Source organism: Meles meles, chromosome 18 (assembly GCF_922984935.1).
Source record: "Meles meles chromosome 18, mMelMel3.1 paternal haplotype, whole genome shotgun sequence".
Lineage (NCBI taxonomy): Eukaryota > Metazoa > Chordata > Mammalia > Carnivora > Mustelidae > Meles > Meles meles.
The window spans coordinates 246,712-267,666 of NC_060083.1; the positions used below are offsets into that span (position 1 = coordinate 246,712).

At 63.9% G+C, this 20,955-nt stretch overlaps 2 protein-coding genes across 15 annotated transcripts in view; both read right to left on the reverse strand.

The window, feature by feature from the left end:
- Nucleotides 1-936: 936 nt before the first annotated feature.
- On the reverse strand, nucleotides 937-2,877 carry RASD1 (ras related dexamethasone induced 1). Of its 2 annotated transcripts, XM_045985183.1 has the most exons (3): nucleotides 2,765-2,853; nucleotides 2,412-2,718; nucleotides 937-2,181 (listed from the first exon to the last, which is right to left on the reverse strand). In XM_045985183.1, the coding sequence occupies exons 2-3, from the start codon at nucleotides 2,695-2,697 to the stop codon at nucleotides 1,628-1,630; spliced, it is 840 nt and encodes a 279-aa protein (XP_045841139.1). In that variant the 5' UTR covers nucleotides 2,698-2,718; nucleotides 2,765-2,853; the 3' UTR covers nucleotides 937-1,627. The 2 variants fall into 2 exon arrangements, with proteins under 2 accessions (XP_045841139.1, XP_045841137.1); XM_045985181.1 differs by having other exon boundaries at nucleotides 2,412-2,877.
- Nucleotides 2,878-5,834: 2,957 nt separating this feature from the next.
- Nucleotides 5,835-20,955, reverse strand: part of PEMT (phosphatidylethanolamine N-methyltransferase) — a 74,935-nt gene continuing 59,814 nt past the window's right edge. For 9 of the 13 annotated variants that reach the window (XM_045985605.1, XM_045985603.1, XM_045985596.1 and 6 more), the window contains 4 exons: nucleotides 10,835-10,980; nucleotides 8,417-8,580; nucleotides 6,386-6,460; nucleotides 5,835-6,135 (listed from right to left, as the gene is read on the reverse strand). In XM_045985605.1, the coding sequence (XP_045841561.1) occupies nucleotides 6,055-6,135; nucleotides 6,386-6,460; nucleotides 8,417-8,580; nucleotides 10,835-10,980 (466 nt within the window). In that variant the 3' untranslated portion in view covers nucleotides 5,835-6,054. Of the gene's footprint in view, nucleotides 6,136-6,385; nucleotides 6,461-8,416; nucleotides 8,581-10,834; nucleotides 10,981-11,728; nucleotides 11,765-12,720; nucleotides 13,462-20,955 lie in introns of those variants that run through there. The other 4 variants (XM_045985598.1, XM_045985597.1, XM_045985593.1 and 1 more) reach the window with 3 other exon arrangements.

Sequence of the window (20,955 nt, forward strand, 5' to 3'; positions counted from 1 at the left end):
CAGCGGGCCTGCTGGGTCATCCTGCCTACCTGTGACTGGTGACGCCCCCCCACCCCCCGGCCCAGGGGTGAGTTCAGCGCCCAGGGAGCAGCCCTCACAGCACAGGATGGAAATCCCTCCCGGGGCTGAGCACCCTCTGGAAGCCACCTGTTGGGGATTACCGGGTGGGAAGCACTCAAGCTAAGTGCTTTGCAAACACCTCACCTACTCACAGCACCCCCAGGCAGAGGGCTGTTCCACAGGTGAAGAATTGGAGGCTTGGCAGGTGTCACTTGGCCCGAGCTTGCAGTTACGAGTGGCAGAGAGCTGGTTCCCGAGTCAGGAATGGGTGCCCTCAACTGCCGAAGAGGAGACACTGAGGCAGAGAAGGTGCTGGACCAACCCACGGGGTGGCAAGTGCTTCCCGAGGCTGGAGGGCACAGGTGGCTGGGGGTCGGGGTGGGGCTGCTGTCTGCTGACAGCCACGTGGCAGACCCTGGACAGGAGTCTGGGGACAAAGGTCCTGGCACGGGCCTGACCGGATTCTTCTCAATGCCCCGTTTCCTTTGTGAGAGCAGGACCCTAATGACCCCTCGAGCCGACTGCAAATCACAGGTTTGGGGCCCTCGCATCACCCTCCACCTGGAGTGAGTCTGGGTACAGCCCGGACGCCCTTGGTGGCTGGAGAGATGCAGCTCTAGGAAAAATCTGGACCCCTTTCTTGTCCTGGCTTTCTGAGGAGCTGTTCCCAAATAGGAGAGGGCTTTGGTCCAATCATCTGCAGGTTTTTTGGAGCATTTTCTCCCAGGCCATGGGGGGCTGAGGCCATTTTCAGAATGCCAGGGTCTTCTGCCTGTCTCGGGAGGGGGAGTCGAATGCCCCAGAAGTAAACCCGCACCCCTCCCTCCTCACCCTTCAGCCTTCCAACAATTCCTAAAAGCAAAGCAAGCATGTGGCTTTCGGTTTTAAATTATTTTATTTGGTATTATAAAAAAACAATAGCAATAACTTCAAAGACTGTCACATACACAGTACGAACAGCGGAGTGAGAGTTTGTTCACGTCCATGATGACCTCAGAACTATTAAAGTGCAAGTTGTGTATTTGTTTTCCTTTGTGCAATCTCACACACACATGTAAACAAGTCACTTGGCTATGATCTGACCCACACCCCCTATTCTCCGGAGGGCAGAGGCTTTCCTAAGCTGTCATGGCAACCCAGAATCACAGACAAGTTAATGCCCCATTTGTCCCCCCTAGACCCTCCAGCGGTCAGGACAGGTTTCCCAAAGCCTAACAGAGGCTGATTAACTTACACCTCCACTTCCCCCCATTCTTGTCTTTGTCACAAATAAGACAGCTTCCCCCTCTGCTGGGCCTGTGCCCCCAACCCGTGGGGGTGGCAGGCGCCCATGGGGGACGGAGGTGGGGGCGGGGGGAGTCCCGGTCTGAGCCAGCTCCCTTCCAGAGCAGAGGACCGTCCCTTCACCGTCTGCGCCCCCCTAGTGGGCGCGGGTCTCGGGGAGGGGAGATGCCAGTCCGCGCGCGCGCAGCCCAGGGCTGGCCCGGACGTCAGACGTGACTTTGCAACAACAGCGTCCTCCTTCGGTCCTGCCGCCGGCGCGGGGTCTGAGGGTGGGGGGAGGCTCCTAGCTGATGACGCAGCGCTCCTTGTCCTTGGCCTGGCTGCCGCCGCTGGCCTTCTCGCGGATGTACATGAGGTCGCTGTGCACGCTGGGCCGGCGCGCGAAGGGCGCCACGATGCCAAAGGCGTCGCCGGGGTCCCCGCCGCCGCTGCCGGCTCGCAGCAGCTTCTTGTTCCGCAGCGCCTTCTTGTGCAGCACGTCGCAGTACTGCACGGACACCCTGCGGTGCAGGTCCGGGCTCATCTCGCTGGGCAGCTTGGCCATGGCGAAGAGCGCCCGGAACATCTGGTCCAGGCTGCTGTTCTTCTTGGCCGAGATCTCGAAGTAGGCGCAGCGCTGGGGGTCGTCGCCCACCAGCTGCTGGATCTCGCGCTGCCCCACCTCGCGGTAGAAGTCCCGGTCCCCCTTGTTGCCGCAGATGACCAGCGGCACGTCCACGTTCTCCTTGGTTTTGTTCTTGAGGCAAGACTTGGTGTCGAGGATCTGCTGCTTGAGCCTCTGCACCTCCTCGAAGGAGTCGCGGTTGTCCAGGCTGAACACCAGGATGAAAACGTCTCCTACGGGGGAACAGAAGGGGCGTTAAAGGAGCCGGGGAGGGCGGCGGCCACGGGGACAGCTCAAGTGGGACCGACCGGGGAGCGGACGCGCCGCCGCCAGGCGTCGGGGCGCACCGTGGCGCGCGGGGGCGGGACGGGGGCTCGCCGGGCGCCCTCGGACCGGGGGTCCCCGTGCTCCGTCCCGGGGGCGCAGCTCCCTCCGCCCGCCGCCGGCGCGGCCTCCCGCTCACCCGTGAGGATGGAGAGGCGCCGCATGGCGGGGAACGGGTGGTTGCCGGACGTGTCGAGGATGTCGAGCCGGTAGACCTCGCCGCGGATGGAGTAGAACTTGCGGTGGAAGTCCTCGATGGTGGGCGTGTAGGCGTCGTCGAAGCGGCCCGTGAGGAAGCGCGACACGATGGCCGTCTTGCCCACCTTGGACGAGCCGAGGATGACCATGCGGTAGCAGTTCTTGGCCGGGATCCTCAGCTCCGAGTCGCTCGGGCACATCTTCTTGATCATCGCGGCCAGTTTCATTGGGCGGAGGGCGCGGGGCGGGCGCGGGGCCGAGAGAAGCACGGAGGGCGGCGGGGGCGCGGGGCTGCGCGGGGCGGCGCGGCTGTGCTGGAGGCTGGGGCTGGCGCTGGGCTCCGGGTCGGCTCCGGGTCGGGATCCGCTCCGCTCCGCCGCTCTCGGACCGAGTCGCTCGCTCTGGTTCTGCGCGCCCCGAGGCCGCCCTTATAAGCAGCCCGAGCGCCCGCCCCGCCCCGCGCCCGCCCCGCCTCCGTGCGTCACGCCCCGCGGGCCCCCGCGCCGCCTCCCGCGACCTCCGCCCGCCGCTGCCGCTTCTGCCCGCCGCGCGCGGGGAGCAGCTGAGTCCGGGTCCGCTGGGGCAGGGGCGCGCGGGCCCCGTTCTCCACCGCTCGGGGCTCGGCGGCCGCAGGGGCGTCGGGTTGTGGCTCCGACTCTGCGCGCCTTGCGGTGAGGCCCGCGCCCGCAACACTCACGCACAGACACGCACTTTCCGGCTCACGCTCCCTCGCGCGGGGCCTCAGTTTACCCAGAGCGGAACGACCGCCATCTCGGCACAGCAGGAGCGGGGTCGCGGGTGTTGAGCGGTGCCTGGCACGGCGCACGGGCCCTGCGCACCTCCGTCCTCTGCTCGGCCCGAGAGCGAGTCCCCGCGGCCGCGCCGAGCCCTGCGCCGCCGGCTCCGCGCCCCCGGGTTAGCGCCGAGGGGGCGCCGCGCGCTCCGGCCAGCAGAGGGCAGCCGAGGGCCGCGCTCCGGGCTGGGGTCGGGGGAGTCGGGCTTGGGCCGCAGGCGGAGACCCGGCGTCTCCCGTCGCCCGAACGGGGATGCTGCGAGGCCCGCCGCGTCCTCTCCCGGCGGCACCAAGGACCGGAGACTTGCCCGAGGCGGGACCGCGCGTCCTCCGCGCCCCGGTGCATGGTGTCCCTCGGCGGTCCCGGGCCGACCGCCCCGGTTCGCGGCTGCGCTCGGAGCCCGGGTGAGCGCGGAAGCCCGTGGCTTGGGGCGCGGGGGGCTCGGCCGTGATCGCAGGGTCGTAGGGTCCCGAGTTGCGTCCCCGCTGGGCGGGAAGCCTGCTGCTCCCTCTCCCTCGCGCCAAATAAGCTAAATCTTTTTTTTTTTTTTTAAGATTTTATTTATTTATTTGACAGACAGAGATCACAAGTAGGCAGAGAGGCAGACAGAGAGAGAGGAGGAAGCAGGCTCCCCACGGAGCAGAGAGCCCGATGCGGGGCTCGATCCCAGGACCCTGAGATCATGACCTGAGCCGAAGGCAGAGGCTTAACCCACGGAGCCGCCCAGGCGCCCCAAATAAGCTAAATCTTAAGAAGGAAAGAAAAAAACCAAACCAGGGGCTCGACGACCCGTGGGCTTGCAGCACTGCGGGGCGCGGGTGCGGGTGCGGGAGCCAAGGCCCGGGCAGCAGGTTGATCAGCCCCGCGGGGCTCAGGCCTGGGGCGCAGCGGGAACCGCGGCTCCTCACGCAGCAAGCGGGGCTGCGCTGACTCGGGAGGAAGCCGGAGCCGGAGCTGTTCCCGCCGGGGTCGGGCCCCAGCCTGCCGCCCGCACTGTTGGCGAGGGCCGGGCCCCCAGACGCGTCTTACCGGGACAGGCCCTCCCGCAGAGCAGAACGTCCGGCCGCGCAGGTGATGCTGGGGAGGGTTGGTTTGTGCCCCGCACAGGTACACTCGGCCCTGGTCAGGCTTGACCAACGGCCCCAGATATCACATGGCCCGTTCCTCCTGGCCATGAGGCACACGAGGAATTAGGAGAGAAATGTCAGCGTTAACCAGAGGTGCTGAGTTCAGCCCAGGAGTGTGGGGGGAGACTTGGTGCTGGGCCAAGGTCCTCCGGTCCCACCCAGGAAGCCCCATCCCAGGGCCCAGGGCCAGGGAGCCCCCAGCGAGAGAGAGAGGGACCATGAGCTTGGGGTAGCACAGACCTATGCCTCCTGGACAAGTCACCCAGCCTCAGCCACCAAACGGCGGTGATCCCCGCCTGGGTGGTCGTCTGGAGACACCAGCGCAGGGCAGGGCCCCAGAGCAGCTGCACGCCAGATGTCCCTGGTCCAGCCCGGCCCGGCCCTTCCCCTCCCTCCTCAGGCTGGGACGCTGCTAGCAAATCCGGGCAGACGTGAGGCCTCACTCCTTCCTCAAACACAGCGCCTTCCCACAACCCGCCCGCACCCCACCTCCGGAGCACGCAAGGTCCCATCCAGACACAAGCCCCTCATAGGCCCAGGGAGGTTGCAATGCGACTGCATCTGGACTTTCCTGATAACCTCAGATCACTCCACAGAGGGTCTGTCTCCAAGGCCAGCTCATCCAGCGTGGACCTGGGGGCCCGGGATTCAGAGAGCATGAGGTCACGGCCCAGCTTTCTGCGAATGTGGTCATGCCCCAAGGGGCATGAACCAGGCCGACCCACTGGTCTGACCCCCAGGGGTCAGGCACCTTGTGGCTGCTGCTCCTCCCTCACTTGGTCCTTCAGAGCCGCTGATTTGGGCTCCCATGCTTGTTCTGACCACAGGGCCTTTGCATTTCCATTCCAACTGCCTGGAATCCTCCAGTTTGCTCCCATGCTTGTTCTGACCACAGGGCCTTTGCATTTCCATTCCAACTGCCTGGAATCCTCAGGTTTGCTCCATCTGCTCATTTGGGTCTCAGCTCAGATGTTACCTTGTCAAGAGGGCCCTCCACCACCACGGCTAACAGGAGCTCCAACCGCCCCCCCCCCATTCTGGTTTTAATTTTTTAAATTTTTGCCGTATTTTTTGCTCACTGATCATTTACCTGGATGGCAGCTCTCAGAGGCTGGGAGCTCCGTGGCACGTGGAGGTGTTGGGCTGCTGGGTGTATGATGACACCCCTACCCTGAGGCTGGGCTGGGTCCCCAAAGGAAAGGGACAGAAGACAGGATACTGGGGCAGGGGTGGGGCGGGCCATACAGGAAGCCCAAACATCCAGGCAAGTGCCTTCCCTGCCTAGTGTGGATGGTGGTGCCCACCTCGGAGCTGAGAGGCTCCAGTGAGGAGAGCCACAGCAGCCTGGCCTGGAGCCCTCAGGGGAATGCCCCACCCCCCGCAGCCCTAAACTCCCTCCGCGCTCCCCCCCACCACCACCAGACGGAGAGCTGGAGGGGACGCTGGCGTCAGGGTGCCTTTATTGGTGAGTTAGGACGTACTGGGAGCGGCAGGGCGGGGACGGGGGCTCAGTGGCCAGACAACAGCACGTCCGGGGCCCCCAAGGCAGAGGTTTCCAAGGCACTGGAGTGGCCCTCGCCAGGCGCAAACACCGAGCAGCAGCCGGGGCCCCTCTCCCCACTGCAGGGCTCGGCACTCAGGGCAGGCCGGAGGCAGCAGACGCTCAGCGACGTGGCACAGGCCCGGTCAGCTCCTCTTGTGGGACGGGGAGGCCTTCTGCTGGTAGATCTGAGCAGTGAAGGGCCTGCGGGCAGGGAGAGAAGCTCCGGTCAGGTCTCGGGGGTGAGGACACCACCCCAGGCCATGCACCCTGCCGGAGCGTGGACAGACGGGGGTGTCTGCGTGGGGCAGGAGGCTCGGGCTCCCTGGGCGCCTCCAGTCCAGTACCCCCAGGCTCCACAGAGCCGGCTTGAAGCTCCCTGCTTCAGGCAGTGACGGGGAGCCCGGCCCAGCTTGGCGGTCGCGCTCCTCGTGTGTGACAGGTGTCTACTCACTCCTCGTACAGGATGGCGACCATGTAGACGAGGGCCACAACCGCGGTCAGCAGCAGGCCGGTGGGGCTGGCGTGCCTGCGGAGAAGACAGCGTCAGATGCCGAGCCCGGCCTTCTCTCCTGGAGTCCTGACCCACTGGCTGCTCGCTGACCATCTGGGCCGGCTCCATCCTCAAACGGGGGCCCACACTCCTCTTCTCATGCCCCTGGTCCTCCAGCTCAGGACACAGCGAAGAATGGCCTCTCAGAGTCGCCCGGGGGGCCAGGCGGGTCCTTTTCTGCAGAGGGGGCTGCCCCAGGGGACCTGCCCTCCACTGACAATGTCTTCAGGCTGTTTTCTAGAAATGGGTCTGGTGTCCCCAAGGGCATATGGAGTGTCCAGTGGGCCCTCCGTGGGCTCCCTGCTGGAAGGGCCTGGGGGCACCTGCTGTCCAGCTGTGGGCCCACCTTTCCTAGCTCCCTCGGATCCCCGAGGCTCCACAGGGGCTGGGCTGCAGCATCTGGACGGCCGGGAGGAGAGAGGGAAATGGGTTCATGGCCCCCCATTCTGTGGACTCTGTTCGAATCATCCCCCAGGGCCGCGCGGGCTGTCTGCCCCTCGCCACGGCCGGGGGAGATGCCAACACCTAACAGAGACCCTTCTGGGTCTCTCTCTCTGGAGAGAGACTGCTCTCCTGGAGCTTTACTCACTGGCCCTGGTTTGGTTTTCTAGAGCGAGCAGAGCCTCCGCACTCAGAAGTCAGGCACCCCAGGAGCTGGGGAGAAGGCGGGCAGCTGCGGGCTTCCCCCTGGGTCGACCTGCCAGCAGCCAGCTCAGGAAGACCGGGCCGGGGACCCACAGCCCGTGTCGCTCAGACCGACCCCTGTGCCCCCACACGGGGCCCTGGCCCATGCGCCCAGCGGGCACCCCTTCTCCACTCCAGGCACGTGAAACTTCACCCCTTTCCAAGTGCTGCCCCGCTCTTGACCTCGACACGCTAACAACCCGGTGTGGAGAGGATCATGTCCTTCTGCAGATGGGGAGACGGAGGTCCAGATGGAGCCACACGCCTGGCCCTGAGCCCGAGGCGGTGGCAGGTTGGCCCTACGGAACCCGCGGCATGCCCTGGGGACGGGGTGTCCCACTCAGGCGAGGGAGCTAGAAAGTGAGACCTGGACGGAGCAGGAGGCCCTGGTGCCTTGTGTCCCTGGGAACCCTGCTGCCCGGCCCACCGGGGGCCCAGCACACCCGCAGCTCCGGGAAGCCCCATGCACGGGGCCCCTGGTAGAGGACAGCATCTTGCAGCCCAGGTAATGGCCCGCCTCTAACGTCTCTCAGACGCCGGGCCATGTCCTGAGCCACAGAGGAGGCCCTCTCTCATCACTGTGTGGCCGACGTCCTCATGAGGGGGCCTCTGGGAGCCCAGGCCTCCCTAGGGCCTCATGTTCCTGACAGCCATGGCCCAACAGCCCTGAGGGGGGGGGACATCTCACTCGGGCACCAGGCACCCCACTGGGGCATAGAGGGGACCCACATGTGAGCTCAGCCTTTGGAGGGCCCATCTGAGCACAGAGGAGGCAGCTGGGGGATGGGGGAGCAAAGGGTTAGGGAGGGCTTCCTGGAGGAGGGGACAGGCAGGTGGGTTTGGAAAGAACTGCGGATGTGCCAGCGGCGGGTGGGGAAAGGAGGTCAGCGGGAAGATTCAGGAAGCTGTAGGGTGAGTCGTGGGGAGATGCTGGGGGGGGGGGGCAGGCTAGGGCTACAGACCCTTCCCCCGGGATCCCGCTGCCCGCGTCCAGGCGAGGGGACTGTCTGGCCTGCAAGTGGGACTGGGGCAGGGAAGAGGTCCCGGCCAGACCCACAGATGCCCTCCGGCTCCAGCATCCACAGATGCCTCTCCCGCCCTTCAGGAGGAGGTTTGCTAATCCCCCTGTTCTACGATGTGGCTTGTTTCTGCGGAGAAGAAGGTCCCGGGATCGCCTCAGCCCCGCAGATGACGGAAGGCCGTCCCCGCCTCCCCAGACGGCAGCCCGCGGGCAGGCCCGGTACTCACATGACGGCCCAGCCCAGGTAATTGGCCGTGCTGCCCCAGTACATGGGGTTGTCCAGGACGTTGAATGGGAACGTGGTCACTCTTGCCTCCTTGAGGATCCCAAAGTAATCGCCTGTGGATGAGGCAGGGCAGGACCGGAGGCTCCCAGGCTGGCCACACCATTCCTGAGAGAGACCCCAGGGTGGGCACCACGGGATCTGCCCTCCAGGAAGGTCCAGGCCAGCTGGGGGGCAGGTTAACCCCGTCCAGGGACACCCAGGTGCTGGGCCCACTCGGGCCACAGGCCTACAGACACCTTCAAGGACCTTCCCACCCACCATCTGCTCCTCTCCCCTGCCTTTGCACATGCTGTTCCCTCTGCTGGGGATGCCCTTCCCTGCTCTCTGTCCCACCAGCAGTTTTCTTCCTTCGGCCTTTCTCCCTTAGCTCACATCACCTCCTGAAAGAGACCCTTCACGCTCGAAAGCAGGCCCGCCGGCTGCCCGCTATTTCTGCCCCAGATCCTCCCTTCTCACCCAGCATGGGGCCTGGGCGAGCGCCTCCCATCCGGGGGAAATGAGGGGGCCCATTCCGCTCCCCACCCTGGACCGCCCACCACCCAGGAGGTCAGCCCCAGAACTGTGGCCGCAAGGAGCCCAGAGCAGCTGGTCACAGCGGAGAGTGCAACCATCAGACGGCCGACCCCAGCCTGGCCCAGCATCCGGCAACTCCGAAATGTGGCCACGTGGCCTCCCCCCGAGGCCCCTCTAAGGGACACAGAGGCACAGACGCCGTGTCCGGCGCGGGCCCACGGGCAGCCTGCACGGCCGCGGGCACCCTGCTGCTCACGAAAGGGCACCGGCGCATCCTCCCCGCCTCCGCGCCCCAGAAACGCCTGAGCTTCACTGGAGACGGAAGTAGGGCAGCCGCAGGCAGGAGGAGTCCGCTGTCTGGGGACAAAGGGCTCCAGGGGCACAGGAGGCACCCGGGAGGCTGCGGCAGGCTTTCTTCCCAGGAGGCAGGACAGGGGCTGCGGGCCCAGAGGCGGATGGCACAGAAACCCGCTTTGGGGCTGACTCACAGGAGGGACGCGGCCGCCGTGCCCTACATCCCGGGCTGCCGGGCTACAGTCACCGGCTGCTCATCCTGACTGGCTCCCCCGGGGGGTTCTCCCCCCCACGACCCTGACCTCCCACCCCGGCCCCTTCCCAGTTCTCTGCCCACATCTGTGCCGCGCCTGCGTGCTGCTGCGCTACTCACCCTGGTCTTCAGAGGACCCGAGGCAGACAGGACAGTAGCCCTCCTCCCTCCGTGGCCCCTCCTCCCCCACGACCCCAGCAGCGCAACTCCTTGTCGCTAGGAGAGCTTTCCAGGTCCTCCTACCCAGGAGTGAGGCCTCAGGCCCCTGCCTGGCCTTCAGGGCCACCTGTGACGTGGCCCCCGCCTGACCTCCAGCCCTGCTCAGACCCGACCTCCACACACAGGCCCACCTGCCCGCCATCCTGGCCTGGAGCTTGTGGTCTGCTCCGGGCCCCCCTGTCCGCCGCAGGGCATTGCTCCCTCCCGTCCGCCCCAGGAGCTCCCAACGCCTCTTCCCACCTTCCTGCCCGCTGCCCCCTCTGGGCCCTGGGCACCTAAAGCTCCAGCCGGACACGAGGCCTAACCCGCCTAGGGTCCCGCTGCTGCAGGTGCGCGACCGGCCCAGCTCCCACCCCGGCACGTGCTGCTCCCGTGAGTCTCCTCTGCCTGTGAGCACCGCGCCCTCAGCTCTCCCCTGCGGCCTGCACACCCCACGCCCCAAAGCTGTGGACAGAGAGGCCCCCAGGCGGACTGGGAGGGCACTGGGGGCTGCCCTGGCGCTGGAGGAAACTGAGGCCAGCTCAGTGAAGTTGGCCTGGGCTGAGAGCAGGGAGGACCCAGGAAGCCCTGACCCAGCCCATCAGAGGGGTGGGCACCTCCCACATGCCCCTGCCTGCTGGGCTCCTTCTCTGGGCTCCCTCCTCCTTTCTGTCCCTGTCCCCAAGATGGCCTTGCTCTGGCGGCCTACCCCAGCTGCACTCCTTCTTGGGCACTCCTTGCTGGTGTCAAGAGGACTGGAGCCCAAAAGCCCCTGAGCCACAGGCAGTGCGGAACGCAGAGCAGGGACAGCGGCGTCCCCCGGCCATCACCCGCTCCAGACCTGCACCAGCCCCGGCTTGTGGCCCAAGGGCAGCAAATGACAATGCCACCTGGCCTCGCAGCCAACGGACCGGATGACACAGGCGAACCCGGCCTCCCCGGCTAACCACGGACAGGCAGGGGCCTGCAGGAGCTAAGTGCCCAGAGCCTCAGACTTGGGGGCAGAGCAACACACCAGCCGGGAATCCCCACCCCGCGACCTGCCCCCCCCCGGGACCCAGAGTGCACGTGCTCATGGCCCCCCAGCCCTCGGAGTCTTACCTAGGAAGGTCCCAGTGAAGCCCAGGGCGAAGAAGCTGGAGAGCACAAAGGTGCTCCCCACTCCCAGGAGCGCGAGGCCCACACGGTAGGCCGTGGGGTTATCCAGACTTTCCATCTTGGGCTGGCTCAGCATGGCCTGCGTGAAGCTGTGGGGAGGGGGAGTCAGGAGATCACTGCCATGGACAGGGGCTGCCCTGCCCTTTCCCTCCCCCACCCCGTCCCCCAGGTGACCCCCAGAACAGCCGATCCAGGGATCTCAAACTCAGAGCCTGCTGAGGCTGGGCAGGTGACGCCAAGCGACGTCGGCTGCGGGTGGGGTGCAGGGGACCTGGACGGCACAGCCCTGCCTGACGGGGGCTCCCTCCAGCCCCAGCCCCCCTGCTGCCAGCAGGGAAGTGACCACAATGAGGAACCTGGACCCGCTAACATTTTTGGTTTTCGAGAAGCCAGAAGTCATGACTTGCATTTAAACCCCGAGTTATTAGAAACAGGTGAGAATGACAACCGTGTGAGGCTCCGCCAGGCCTCGGGCCAGGTCCAGCCCACCAGTTTGCAGGCTCTGATTCCTGTCCGATTAGCAACCGGGACTTCAGAGGTCAATGTGGCTCCAAAAGGAACGGCTGAGTGCCCCTGGCTGCACCCATGTCCCCCTGCACTTGGCATCTGCTGCACGGGCGGGTGGCATCCCAGGCCCCTGGTGGACCCAGTGCCCCTGGGAAGCCTGGGGCACGCTCACCCCTTCCATGGCTCCCATGGTTCCTGGGCCGGGCTGGCCACATCCCAAGTGGCCCCTATGTCTTCCCTCCACCTCCAAATGGCCCTAGCAAGCTCCTGTCGGGGCCAAGCCATCGAAGGCCTTGTTGACCAGCAAGTGACAAAGGGCGGTGACCATACTTGTGGGTTTGGAGATTCAGGTTCCCCGCGTGGCTGCTGCAGGCAGGACTCGTGGTGACTCACAGGAGCACGCTGGGACTCTGCCTCGCTGGCGGGGAGCTGGTGCTCGTGGGAGGACACACTCAAAGGAAAGGATGTGTGTGGGAGCAAGGGCACACGTGTACCACTAACATTCACTTCCCGTTCCCCCATGATCGTAACCCTCAGAGCACAGAGGTCTCCTGCCTCTCGCAGGACAACTGCTTGTACCCACTCTGTACCAGGGACCTCTTAGCGGGGCCGCTCACTGTCCACCTACCCACCCGCACAGCCAACCGCCTGGCTAGCCTCTACCCATCCACTCTTCATCCGTCCACCTGCCCATCCACGAGTCTATCCTCTACCATCTGTCACCCGTCCATCAGGCTATCCATCCATCCATCCACCCATCCCTCTACCATCTCCCCATCCGTGAGTCTACCTCTGTCCATCCATCCATCCACCCCTCCTTCCAACCACCCACCTCCCATCCACCCAAACATCAGTCTCTTCTCCATCCGTCCATCCATCTGTCCATGCACCTACCCATTAATCTATCCTCTATGTATCCATCCCTCCACCCGTCAGCCATCCGTGAACCTATCCGTCCGTCTGTCCACCCGTCCATCCGTGCATCAGTCCACCCGCGCATCTGTCCACCAGCTGTCCTGTATCCATCCATCCATCCATCACAAAGTAACTCTATTCACAAGGCTCCTTCAAGCAGAACAAATTCACCATCCTCACTCATTCATTCCACTGGCAAATTCAAACTGTTGTAAACTATCCCGACACTGAGCTAAAAACCACCTCCCCAGAACGTTCTCCTCCAACGACTTCCAGCTCTGGGAGAACAGGGGCTGCTTCTCCTTCCCTCGAGTATCACCCCGGCATCGGGCACATACCAGGCAGGACGGGTTACCATACATTTTCACCAACTGGAGGAAAAGCGGCCCCCGTGTCCATGGCCTTACCGTCCGCCTGCGGCAGAGGCCGGCAGGGCAACGCACCCAGCAGCAGCACGGACATCCGGAGCGCCTGGCCGCCCCACGCTGCCCACACCCCAGCTCTCTGCCCCACTGCCCTCCCTCCGCCTCCCTGCTGCCCGGCTCAGGGCCACTGTGTGGATCCGGGCGGAGCTGCTGGGCCGGCTCAGGGTCACGCACACTCCCATGCCCCACCCCTGAAGGCCCTCACCTGACCTTCTGGTAAACCACCCGCCCTCACGCACCGGGCAGCCCCGTGACCCAGGCCCCCCTTCGGCCCCGCAGACCAGCGGCTCAGGTCCCGGGGCAGGTAGCTTCCATACTCGGCCTCGGCACCCTCCCTGACCCTGCTGTCTGTAGGAGGGTGCGGGCCCTGCCAGGGGCTCACCTGCAGGCCCCTGGCTCCTTGGCAATGAGGGCACGAAGGACCCCCCCCTCCCCGCAGAGAGGGAATGTGTGAATGCGTCTGGGGGGCGGGGGGGGACTGGGGCACCCGCCCCTGCCTGGCTCTGGGGCTCCACCTCCCTCAGCATAGCTCAGGCACCTGCTCCTCCCTGCCTGGGCTGACCCCCGGCCCCCAAATCTAGGGACGTGAGGCACGGCGGGTGCCCCCTGACCAGCCCGGCACACCCATCTGCCTCGAGTGCTCTGGGGCCCCCGGCAGCCCACCGAAGAGCTCCTGGCAGAACAGCTCGTGCTCAGACGGACTCGGTGTCCGGAGCTTTGCCGACCCCTCCGTGTCACAGAGACGGTGACCCTCGTCGCCCCGTTCGAGCCGCGGCTGTGCCCGCTCTGGTGAGCACGAAACCTGTCAGCTCTGCCTGTGGGGCCTGTGCACAGCGGGAGGGACGGAGGGGCGCAGGGTGACACCATGTGATGAAACACCACGTGCCACACGACGGCCACAGGGGACAAGGGGCCCCGAAGGCCACGGCCAGGCTGAAGCTGGGATCTGACGAAGACATTCCCCAGGAGAAGGGGATGATGGGCGGGGAGAGATTCCAGAAAGAGGAACAGCCCCAGCAGAGGCTGGGAACACAGCCCGGCCCAGGAGCTCCGGGCACAAGCAGTCTGCCGCAGAGACCTCGGCCTGGGGTCGTCCGGCCGGGGCCGTGGGCAGTCACGGCTGCGGGGGCGCAGAGCGGAGAGCGGCCACGGGGGCGGGGGCAGTCCCGGGGCTGGGGCACCGAGCCCAGCCACAGCCCGGATGGGACCAGATGCGGTTCCAGAGAAGCCGGCCTCCGTGCCATGGTCCTCTGCCAGGGTCCCTCACATCCTCCAAGAAGCACGCAAGTCCCCTGACCCTGAGTGCGCCTAGCACGGCGGCAGATGAAAATGGAAAGTTCTCACTCTGACCTCTGGCGAGCAGGGCGGAAGCAGCTTCCCAGGGGGACGGCCTTGCTGTTAAAGCCATCTGGTTGGAAGCAGATGGAGATTCCGAAGAAAGGGCAGATCTCGGGCGGGTGATGGGAAGGAGAAGGCCCTGACGTGTGGGCGACGGCCCCAGACTCGCCCCAGAGGCCCACCCGTGGCCCCCTTGTAGTCCTTCACCAGTGGGAAGAGAGGAACAGAGGGGCCCACGGGGAAGCACTTTCCCACTCCCCACAAAGCACGAGGGGGCTGTTGTCTGGGGTTAGCACAGACAGCCGGCGAGCCCTTCCCAGGAGCTCTGTTCAGACGCCCTGTGCGCCGCCGGGCCCCACGGGCGTCAGGGTTCCTGGAAGGGCAGGGCCCGGCCCCGATCAGGTGACCCGTGGTGTTCCAGCTCCCCCATTAAGCCAGGAAGGCACAGTCCATTCCCCACGGAAAATTAATGGAGGGATGAGTGGCTCTGTGAGCCGCGCTCTCAGTAATAGAATGAAGTAATGGGAGGCAGTTTCCTTCGGAAGATTCTGCACTGCGGGTGGGGGAGGAGAGACGCAGCCATTTGTCTCCGGTCCTATTTTTATAAACCAGATTGAGCTTTCGGTCACCCGTGTGACTTGAGGATGTCTGCGCTCTGCTCCCCTGAAATCCGGGAATCCAGGGTGGAGGCAACGAGAGGGCGTCACGGCCGTTGTGCTCCCGCCACACACCAGGCAGCCGGCCTGGCCACGTGCGGCGCCCACAGCCCCGCCACAGGCCTGTCCCCATGTCTGTCTGCAACGGACCGCCGCTGACAGACTCCGGGCCTTCAAGGGTGTCCTCACCGGATCGTCCAGGCAAACCTGAGCGGCAGCTGCCTTCAGACTCTACCTCCCAGGCTTAGGTCAGCCGGCGCCCGGTGGCTCAGCCCAGTTACGCAAAACTACCCGTGAACATGGGCCTCTGGTGGGCTGACTTATTTTTTCCTAATCCACATTAAAACAGACCTATACATACTAAACAGAGCAAAACAAAAACGCTCACCCACGTCACCCCCTACGAAATCGGCACACAGCGAGAATTTAGGGCCAGGAAGCTGTACCTTGAATGAACAGCACCTTTTCAAAGCCTTTCCCAAACCCCTGACAGCCAAGAGGGGGCCTGTCGTATCTTCCAAACAAGGAGACAGATGGGGTGGGGGCGGGGCAGTGGGGAGGTGAGTGGGCAGGGCCGGTCCGTGTTTGCCTTCCCAGCCTGAAGTCCTTGGCCCCCACTGCCCTGGAGGGGAAAGCGCCCTCCACCTGGGCCCCAACATCTGGACCCCAACATCTGAGCCCACCCGGCTGAAATGCAGGGTTGTGTGTCCCGCCCGCCAGCCAGGCCCCTTTTGCCTCAGGGTAGCCTAACCCAAGCCGCCTGGCCGCGCTCCTGGTCCGGCAGCCAGCTCTCCCGCTGCTCCCACCTCTCCTGCCTGCGCTGATGGGGCGGGGGCGCCGCGCTCAGGCCTGGCCACAGCTCACAGGCCGGGCAGGACACGATAGAACTCTGGGCATCGGGAGGGAAAAGGTGTCTGAGGGAAACCCCTCATTCCCACATCCATCAGTCGCCCCATCTCCGGATCCTAAGTCTGCATGGACCTCTGGCTGCTCCCAGCTCTGGCCTCCGGCTTCGCCTGCCTCCTTCTGCAGCGCCTCACTCCGGACCGCACCTCTACCTGAGGCCCTGCCCCAAGGCCAACCCCCAGTGCCTGCACCGCCTGCACAGCCAAGGCTGACCCCGGCCATGCCTCCTGCCCCCTGCGCCCAGGCATGGGGCAGGCAGACCTCCATGGGGCTTCAGCGTGCCGGCCCGCAGAATCCCTCCCCCGGAGGCCCTGCGAACACAGGTGAGGAGCATTTCCAGGTGTAACGAGTTCATCCAGAAGGAGACTTAGCTGGCCAGGTGGGGATGGCGTGGAGGAGCCTTTGAAAGAGGCTCTGGGGTCCGAAGTCGGACTTTCTCCCGCTGGCCTAGCAGCCGAGCCCCACGCTGTGGGAGGACCACATGCCCCCGAGCCGCGCAGATACTAGGAGTGGAGGCCTCCAGCAACCAGGATCAGAGTCCTCCCACACTCCTCGAGCCTGGGGGAGCCCCCACATTTCCACTGGCCCTTCTGACAGCCCCCTCGGCAGTGAACTTGGTGCGCTCCTCGGTGTGGCCACCCGGCCACTGGGCCTGTCCCGACCTCGTCCTGTGAGCAGTCCGTGCGGGGCCCTGCATGCAGCAATGACCAGCGAACGGATGGCACGGGGACAGAGAGCCACCCACGAGGGCACGCCCCAGCGATGTGGCCGGTCCCTGCACAGGGTGGGGGGCGGGGCCTGCGTCCAGGCAACTACTCCCCGGAGGGTCAGGTGGTTTGCTCCTCTCGCCACAGCCCAGCCCCGTTCCGGCCCAACGTGTGCCCCAGCCTGTGCGAGGAGGCCGCCTGCTCCTGCTCGCCAGCCCCCATGCTGGCGCACGCCCCACCGTTTCCACACGACCCGGGCAGTGCCGCAGCTGGGACACGGGCGCCACTGAGCGGCTGACCCACACAGCAGAGGCTCCCTGGTGCCCTGAGGCTGCTCCCCGGGCAGGTGGCGGGTGGGACCGGGGTCATGCTGGGTCGTGCCGGCTCCAGGCCACCAGGATCTGCAGGGGATGCAGCCAGCAGGACGGGGGCTTCAACAGATGCCCCCTGGGGGGGCTCCCCAGGCCTCCGTCCCCCTCACACTCCACAGCCAGAGCGAACAGGTCTGCACCGATGACTTCCCAATGAGGAGCCCATACGTCCTGTTGGCCCCCAGACCACCTCTGGTCGCCCGGCTGGGGCAGTCCAGCTGACACAGATGCCTGGCCCTGCCCCTCTGGACGGGCCACCACTGCGGGGCCCTGGTTTCATGCTGGCAGACCCGCAGCCCAGCACTCTCCTGACGCCCCTGCCCAGGGCTTTAGCAGGCAGGTGCTCTGTGCTCCGTTCAACAGTTTCCCCCCACACACACCGGCATGTTGCACTCGCCGCCCGCCACCCCACCACGGAAGCTGTGGCTTGCGGAGAGAAGTATGGACACACTGGAAATGGCCAGAACAGGCAAACCCACAGGGCCGGAAAGCCAATCCAGATTTTCCTGTGCCCAGGGATGGGGGGTGGGGGGACATGTGCTTAATGGGTACAGGGTTTTCATCTGGGGTAAGAAAGTTCTGGAATTAGACAAAAGGGGGTGCACAACATCGCAAGTGTTCGAAACATCACGGTTACAAGACCTGTACACTCTGGAGCGGCTAAACGGCGACTTTCCTGTTTCACTATTATTTTACCACCAAAAAAACCACACAGGAACCAGACAAAGGCACGTATGAGAAAGGGCTCGGGAAAGTAAGGGGGCGGGGAATGGCAGAAGGCTACAGGCAGGAGGGGGTCTTGCCAGGACTCTCACAAGCGTCTTCTGGAAGCCCCACGCCCCGGCCATCACTCCACGCGGCAGAGGGAAGGACAAGTCGGAGAGGGCCCGGGAGGAGGGAAAGTGCCCGCTGATGGGGAAGGTGAGCGGAGAAAGCAGTTCTGCCTGCGAACACGTTCCCTCTCGTCCCAGAAACTTCCTGGTGTGGCAGGTCCAACCGGGAGAAAAGTCACGGGCTGGAAGGCAGACACCGGGCCAGGCCAATGCCGAGAACAAGAAAGCGGGAAGGAGGCCGAGGGGAGGAGCAATCAGCGACGCGAAGCCGGGCACAGGGCGGACTTCCTCCCAGCTCTCCCCAGGCCCCGGATGCAAGAATGAGCCAGGGAGCTCTTTGCCGGAGTCTGCCTGTCTGGAGCTGGGCTGCTGGGGGCCTGTCCCCTTGGTCTCCTAGGAGCCCACAGTGCCGGGCTGGGGGCCTGCGGGGAGGCGGCGCCCCATCGGGGAACCAGAGACCCGGGGCCCCCGAGTGTCCTGCCTCCTGCTGGCATCGGGCAGAGCACCGCTCCTTTACCCACGCCACCGGCCCCCGAGTGGGGCATGGCTTTCTGCCCACATCACCGCCCCACCCACGTTCTAGCTCAATCAGAGGCCTAATGTTATGATTAGGCAAAATGGCGCCCAAGGCAGGACGGCATGCCTCGGCCCAGGATGTCCCTGCATGGCCACGCACTCGGAGAGGAGCTGGTCAGTGAGGACGGGTGACTCCGGACTTCCACCCCACTTCACACAGGAGACCAAAAGAGCCTGAGTGACCGGCTCCAGGCCCGCCCATCGGGAGCAGAGCTGAGGCGGCCCAGGGCACCTGCCCCTTCCCCAGGCTGCTCTGACTCACACCGGACCCGGGGTCCGGGAAGGCATCCGCCAGGTGGACATGGATGCGCAAAGGCAGCAATAGGACTTGCCTTTCATGGAGCGCAGGAGCGGGCAAACCCCAGCCTATGGCCAAATTTGGCCCTGCCGACAGTTCTCGTAAATTCCGTTCTATTGAAACCCAGCCACGCGCATTTCTTTACGCGCTGACGTGACGTCTCCGGGAGTCACAACAGAGACTGTGTGGCCCTTGAGTCAAAAACACTTACAATCCGCCCTTACAGGAAAAGTCTGCTGACACCTGATGTGGAAAATCATAAAATTATGCCCCTGAATGAGCTAGAAGGGCCCTCGGTCAGCAACCAGCCCAGGCCAGAGAAGAAAGATTTTCCAGCTTTGAAGGCTGAGAGGCAAAACCTGGGAAATCCTGCGGAGGCTCACAGAACCATTTAACACGTAAGCATTTGTGTGACTCAATGGCGACAAACAACCTGATTAAAAAACAAGCAAAGGGGGGCACCTGGGTGGCTCAGTGGGTTAAGCCTCTGCCTTCAGCTCAGGGCATGATCTCAGGGTCCTGGGATCGAGCCCCACGTCGGGCTCTCTGCTCAGCGGGAGCCTGCTTCCTCCTCTCTCTCTGCCTGCCTCTCTGCCTATTTGTGCTCTCTCTGTTAAATAAATAAATATATTAAAAAAAAAAAAACAAGCAAAGGAAAGGACTTGAACAGACATTTCTCAAAGGAATACACACAGACAGCCGATAAGCACATGGAAAAAAATGGTCAAGGGAATGCAAATCAAAACAGTTCATACTCTTAAGGGTGGCCGTTATGAAAAAATTATAACATGAGCCTGGGGGGCTCAGCTGGTTGAGGGTCCAACTCTTGATTTTGGCTCAGGTCATGAACTCAGGGCCGTGGGATGGAGCCACGCATTGGGCTCCACGCTGACTGTGGAGCCTGCTTGGGATTCTCTCTCTCCTTCTCCGTCTGCCCCTGCCCTACTCCAAAAAAAAAAAAGAACCAGAAGAAGAAGAAAGAAAAAAGAAAGAAAAATAATAACTGCAAACACTGGCAAGGATGTGGAGAAATGGGAGCCCTTGTGCACTGCGGACGGGCAGGGAAAATGGTACAGCGGCTGTAGGAAACGGTACAGTTCCCCAAAGAGTTACATGCAAAACTACAGAAGGACGCTCTTTAAAAAAAAAAATTCAAAGTGCCTTGATTTTGTCCCCGTTTTATTGAGATAAAACTGACACCTAACTTTGGGTGAGTTTCAGGCATATGGCGTGATGACTTGATGTATGCATATATTATACGACGATTACCACAGTAAGGTTGGTTAGCGAGCATGACCTCACACGGTCAACGTGTGTGTGCGTGTGCGTATGTGTGCGTGTGCGTGTGGTGGGAATTTCTAAGATCTCCTCTCTCTCAGCAACTTTCAAGTATACAAGACGGTATTAACTATAGTTTGAACACTGTGTATTCGATTTGCCAGAACTTAGTCATTTCCTAACTAGAAGTTCGTGCCCTCTGGCCCACATCTCCCTGTTCCCCGCCCCCCGCCCCCCAGGCCCTGGCAACCACACACCGACTCTCTGTTCTGTATGTTGGGGTTTTCTCAGACCCCACATGTAAGCGGGATCACACAGGACGGGTCCTCGTGTCCGGCTTTCTCGGCCTGGCATTACGAAGCCGCTTCTGACCTGTGCTCCAACAGGGAGGAGCCCTGACGACATTCTGCAGAGGAAATCAGCCCGACACGGAAGAGCAAATACCATGTAATTCCACTTGCATGAGGTTCTAGCGTGGCTCACGGGACGTAAAAAGGCAGGTGGCCGGCAGGGTGGGCCTTGGGAGCACAGTTTTCCAGTGCCGAGGGAGTGCAACACCCGCTGGGAGGCGGAACAGAGAGGGCAAGGGAGTCATTCATTCATTCATTCCAGAGCGGGACAGTGTCTGCGGGCCCCGTGGGCAAAGGCTCCCCAGGGAAGAAAGCAAAGGGAAAAGAAGTGCTGAGCCAGAAAGGAGCTAACAGGGCCCGGCTACAGGCTGGGGAAGAAGGAAGGAGGTCGGCGGGGTCTGCGAGCCATTGAGGGAGGGACCCCATGGGGCGGTGGAGGAAGGCTAGCGCACAGCACAGGGCGCCCAAAGGTGCCCAGCAGCCAAGGCAGGATGCGGGCCTCTCATCCAGAGCAGACACGAAGGGGCTGGCGGCCACCCACGCAGCTTCTCCGCTCAGAGGGCACCTCCTTCCACACCCATGTCCCTCCCAGTCCCCTCCCTCAGCTGCTGCGGGGACCTGAAGCGATGGTTTCCCTGAGCTGCGCGGTGAGGGGGGTTAGCTAGGAGAGCAGAGTAGCCCCCTGCGAATCCAACACCCGATCCGTGATGTCACCACCCTGGCTCTGGGAACCTCGGGCGCCTTCTTTCCCACCGCATCCCAGCTGTGGCCTGACCCCACAGGCCTCCCCCGCCCAGCCCGTGCCCCGCCAGGCCAGGGACACCGCAGGATCACTGGGGATGCCCGGGCACGTGCAGGCGGCCAGCCCCCCTCCCCGCCCCACTTCACAGGAGCCCTTGGTCAG

Coding starts and splice junctions, on each gene's coding strand:
- RASD1 (XM_045985181.1), bottom strand. CDS start 2,697: ATGAAACTGGCCGCGATGATCAAGAAGATGTGCCCGAGCGACTCGGAG. Junction 2,182..2,411: donor GCGCCTCTCCATCCTCACGG/GTGAGCGGGAGG, acceptor GTTCCCCCGTAG/GAGACGTTTTCATCCTGGTG.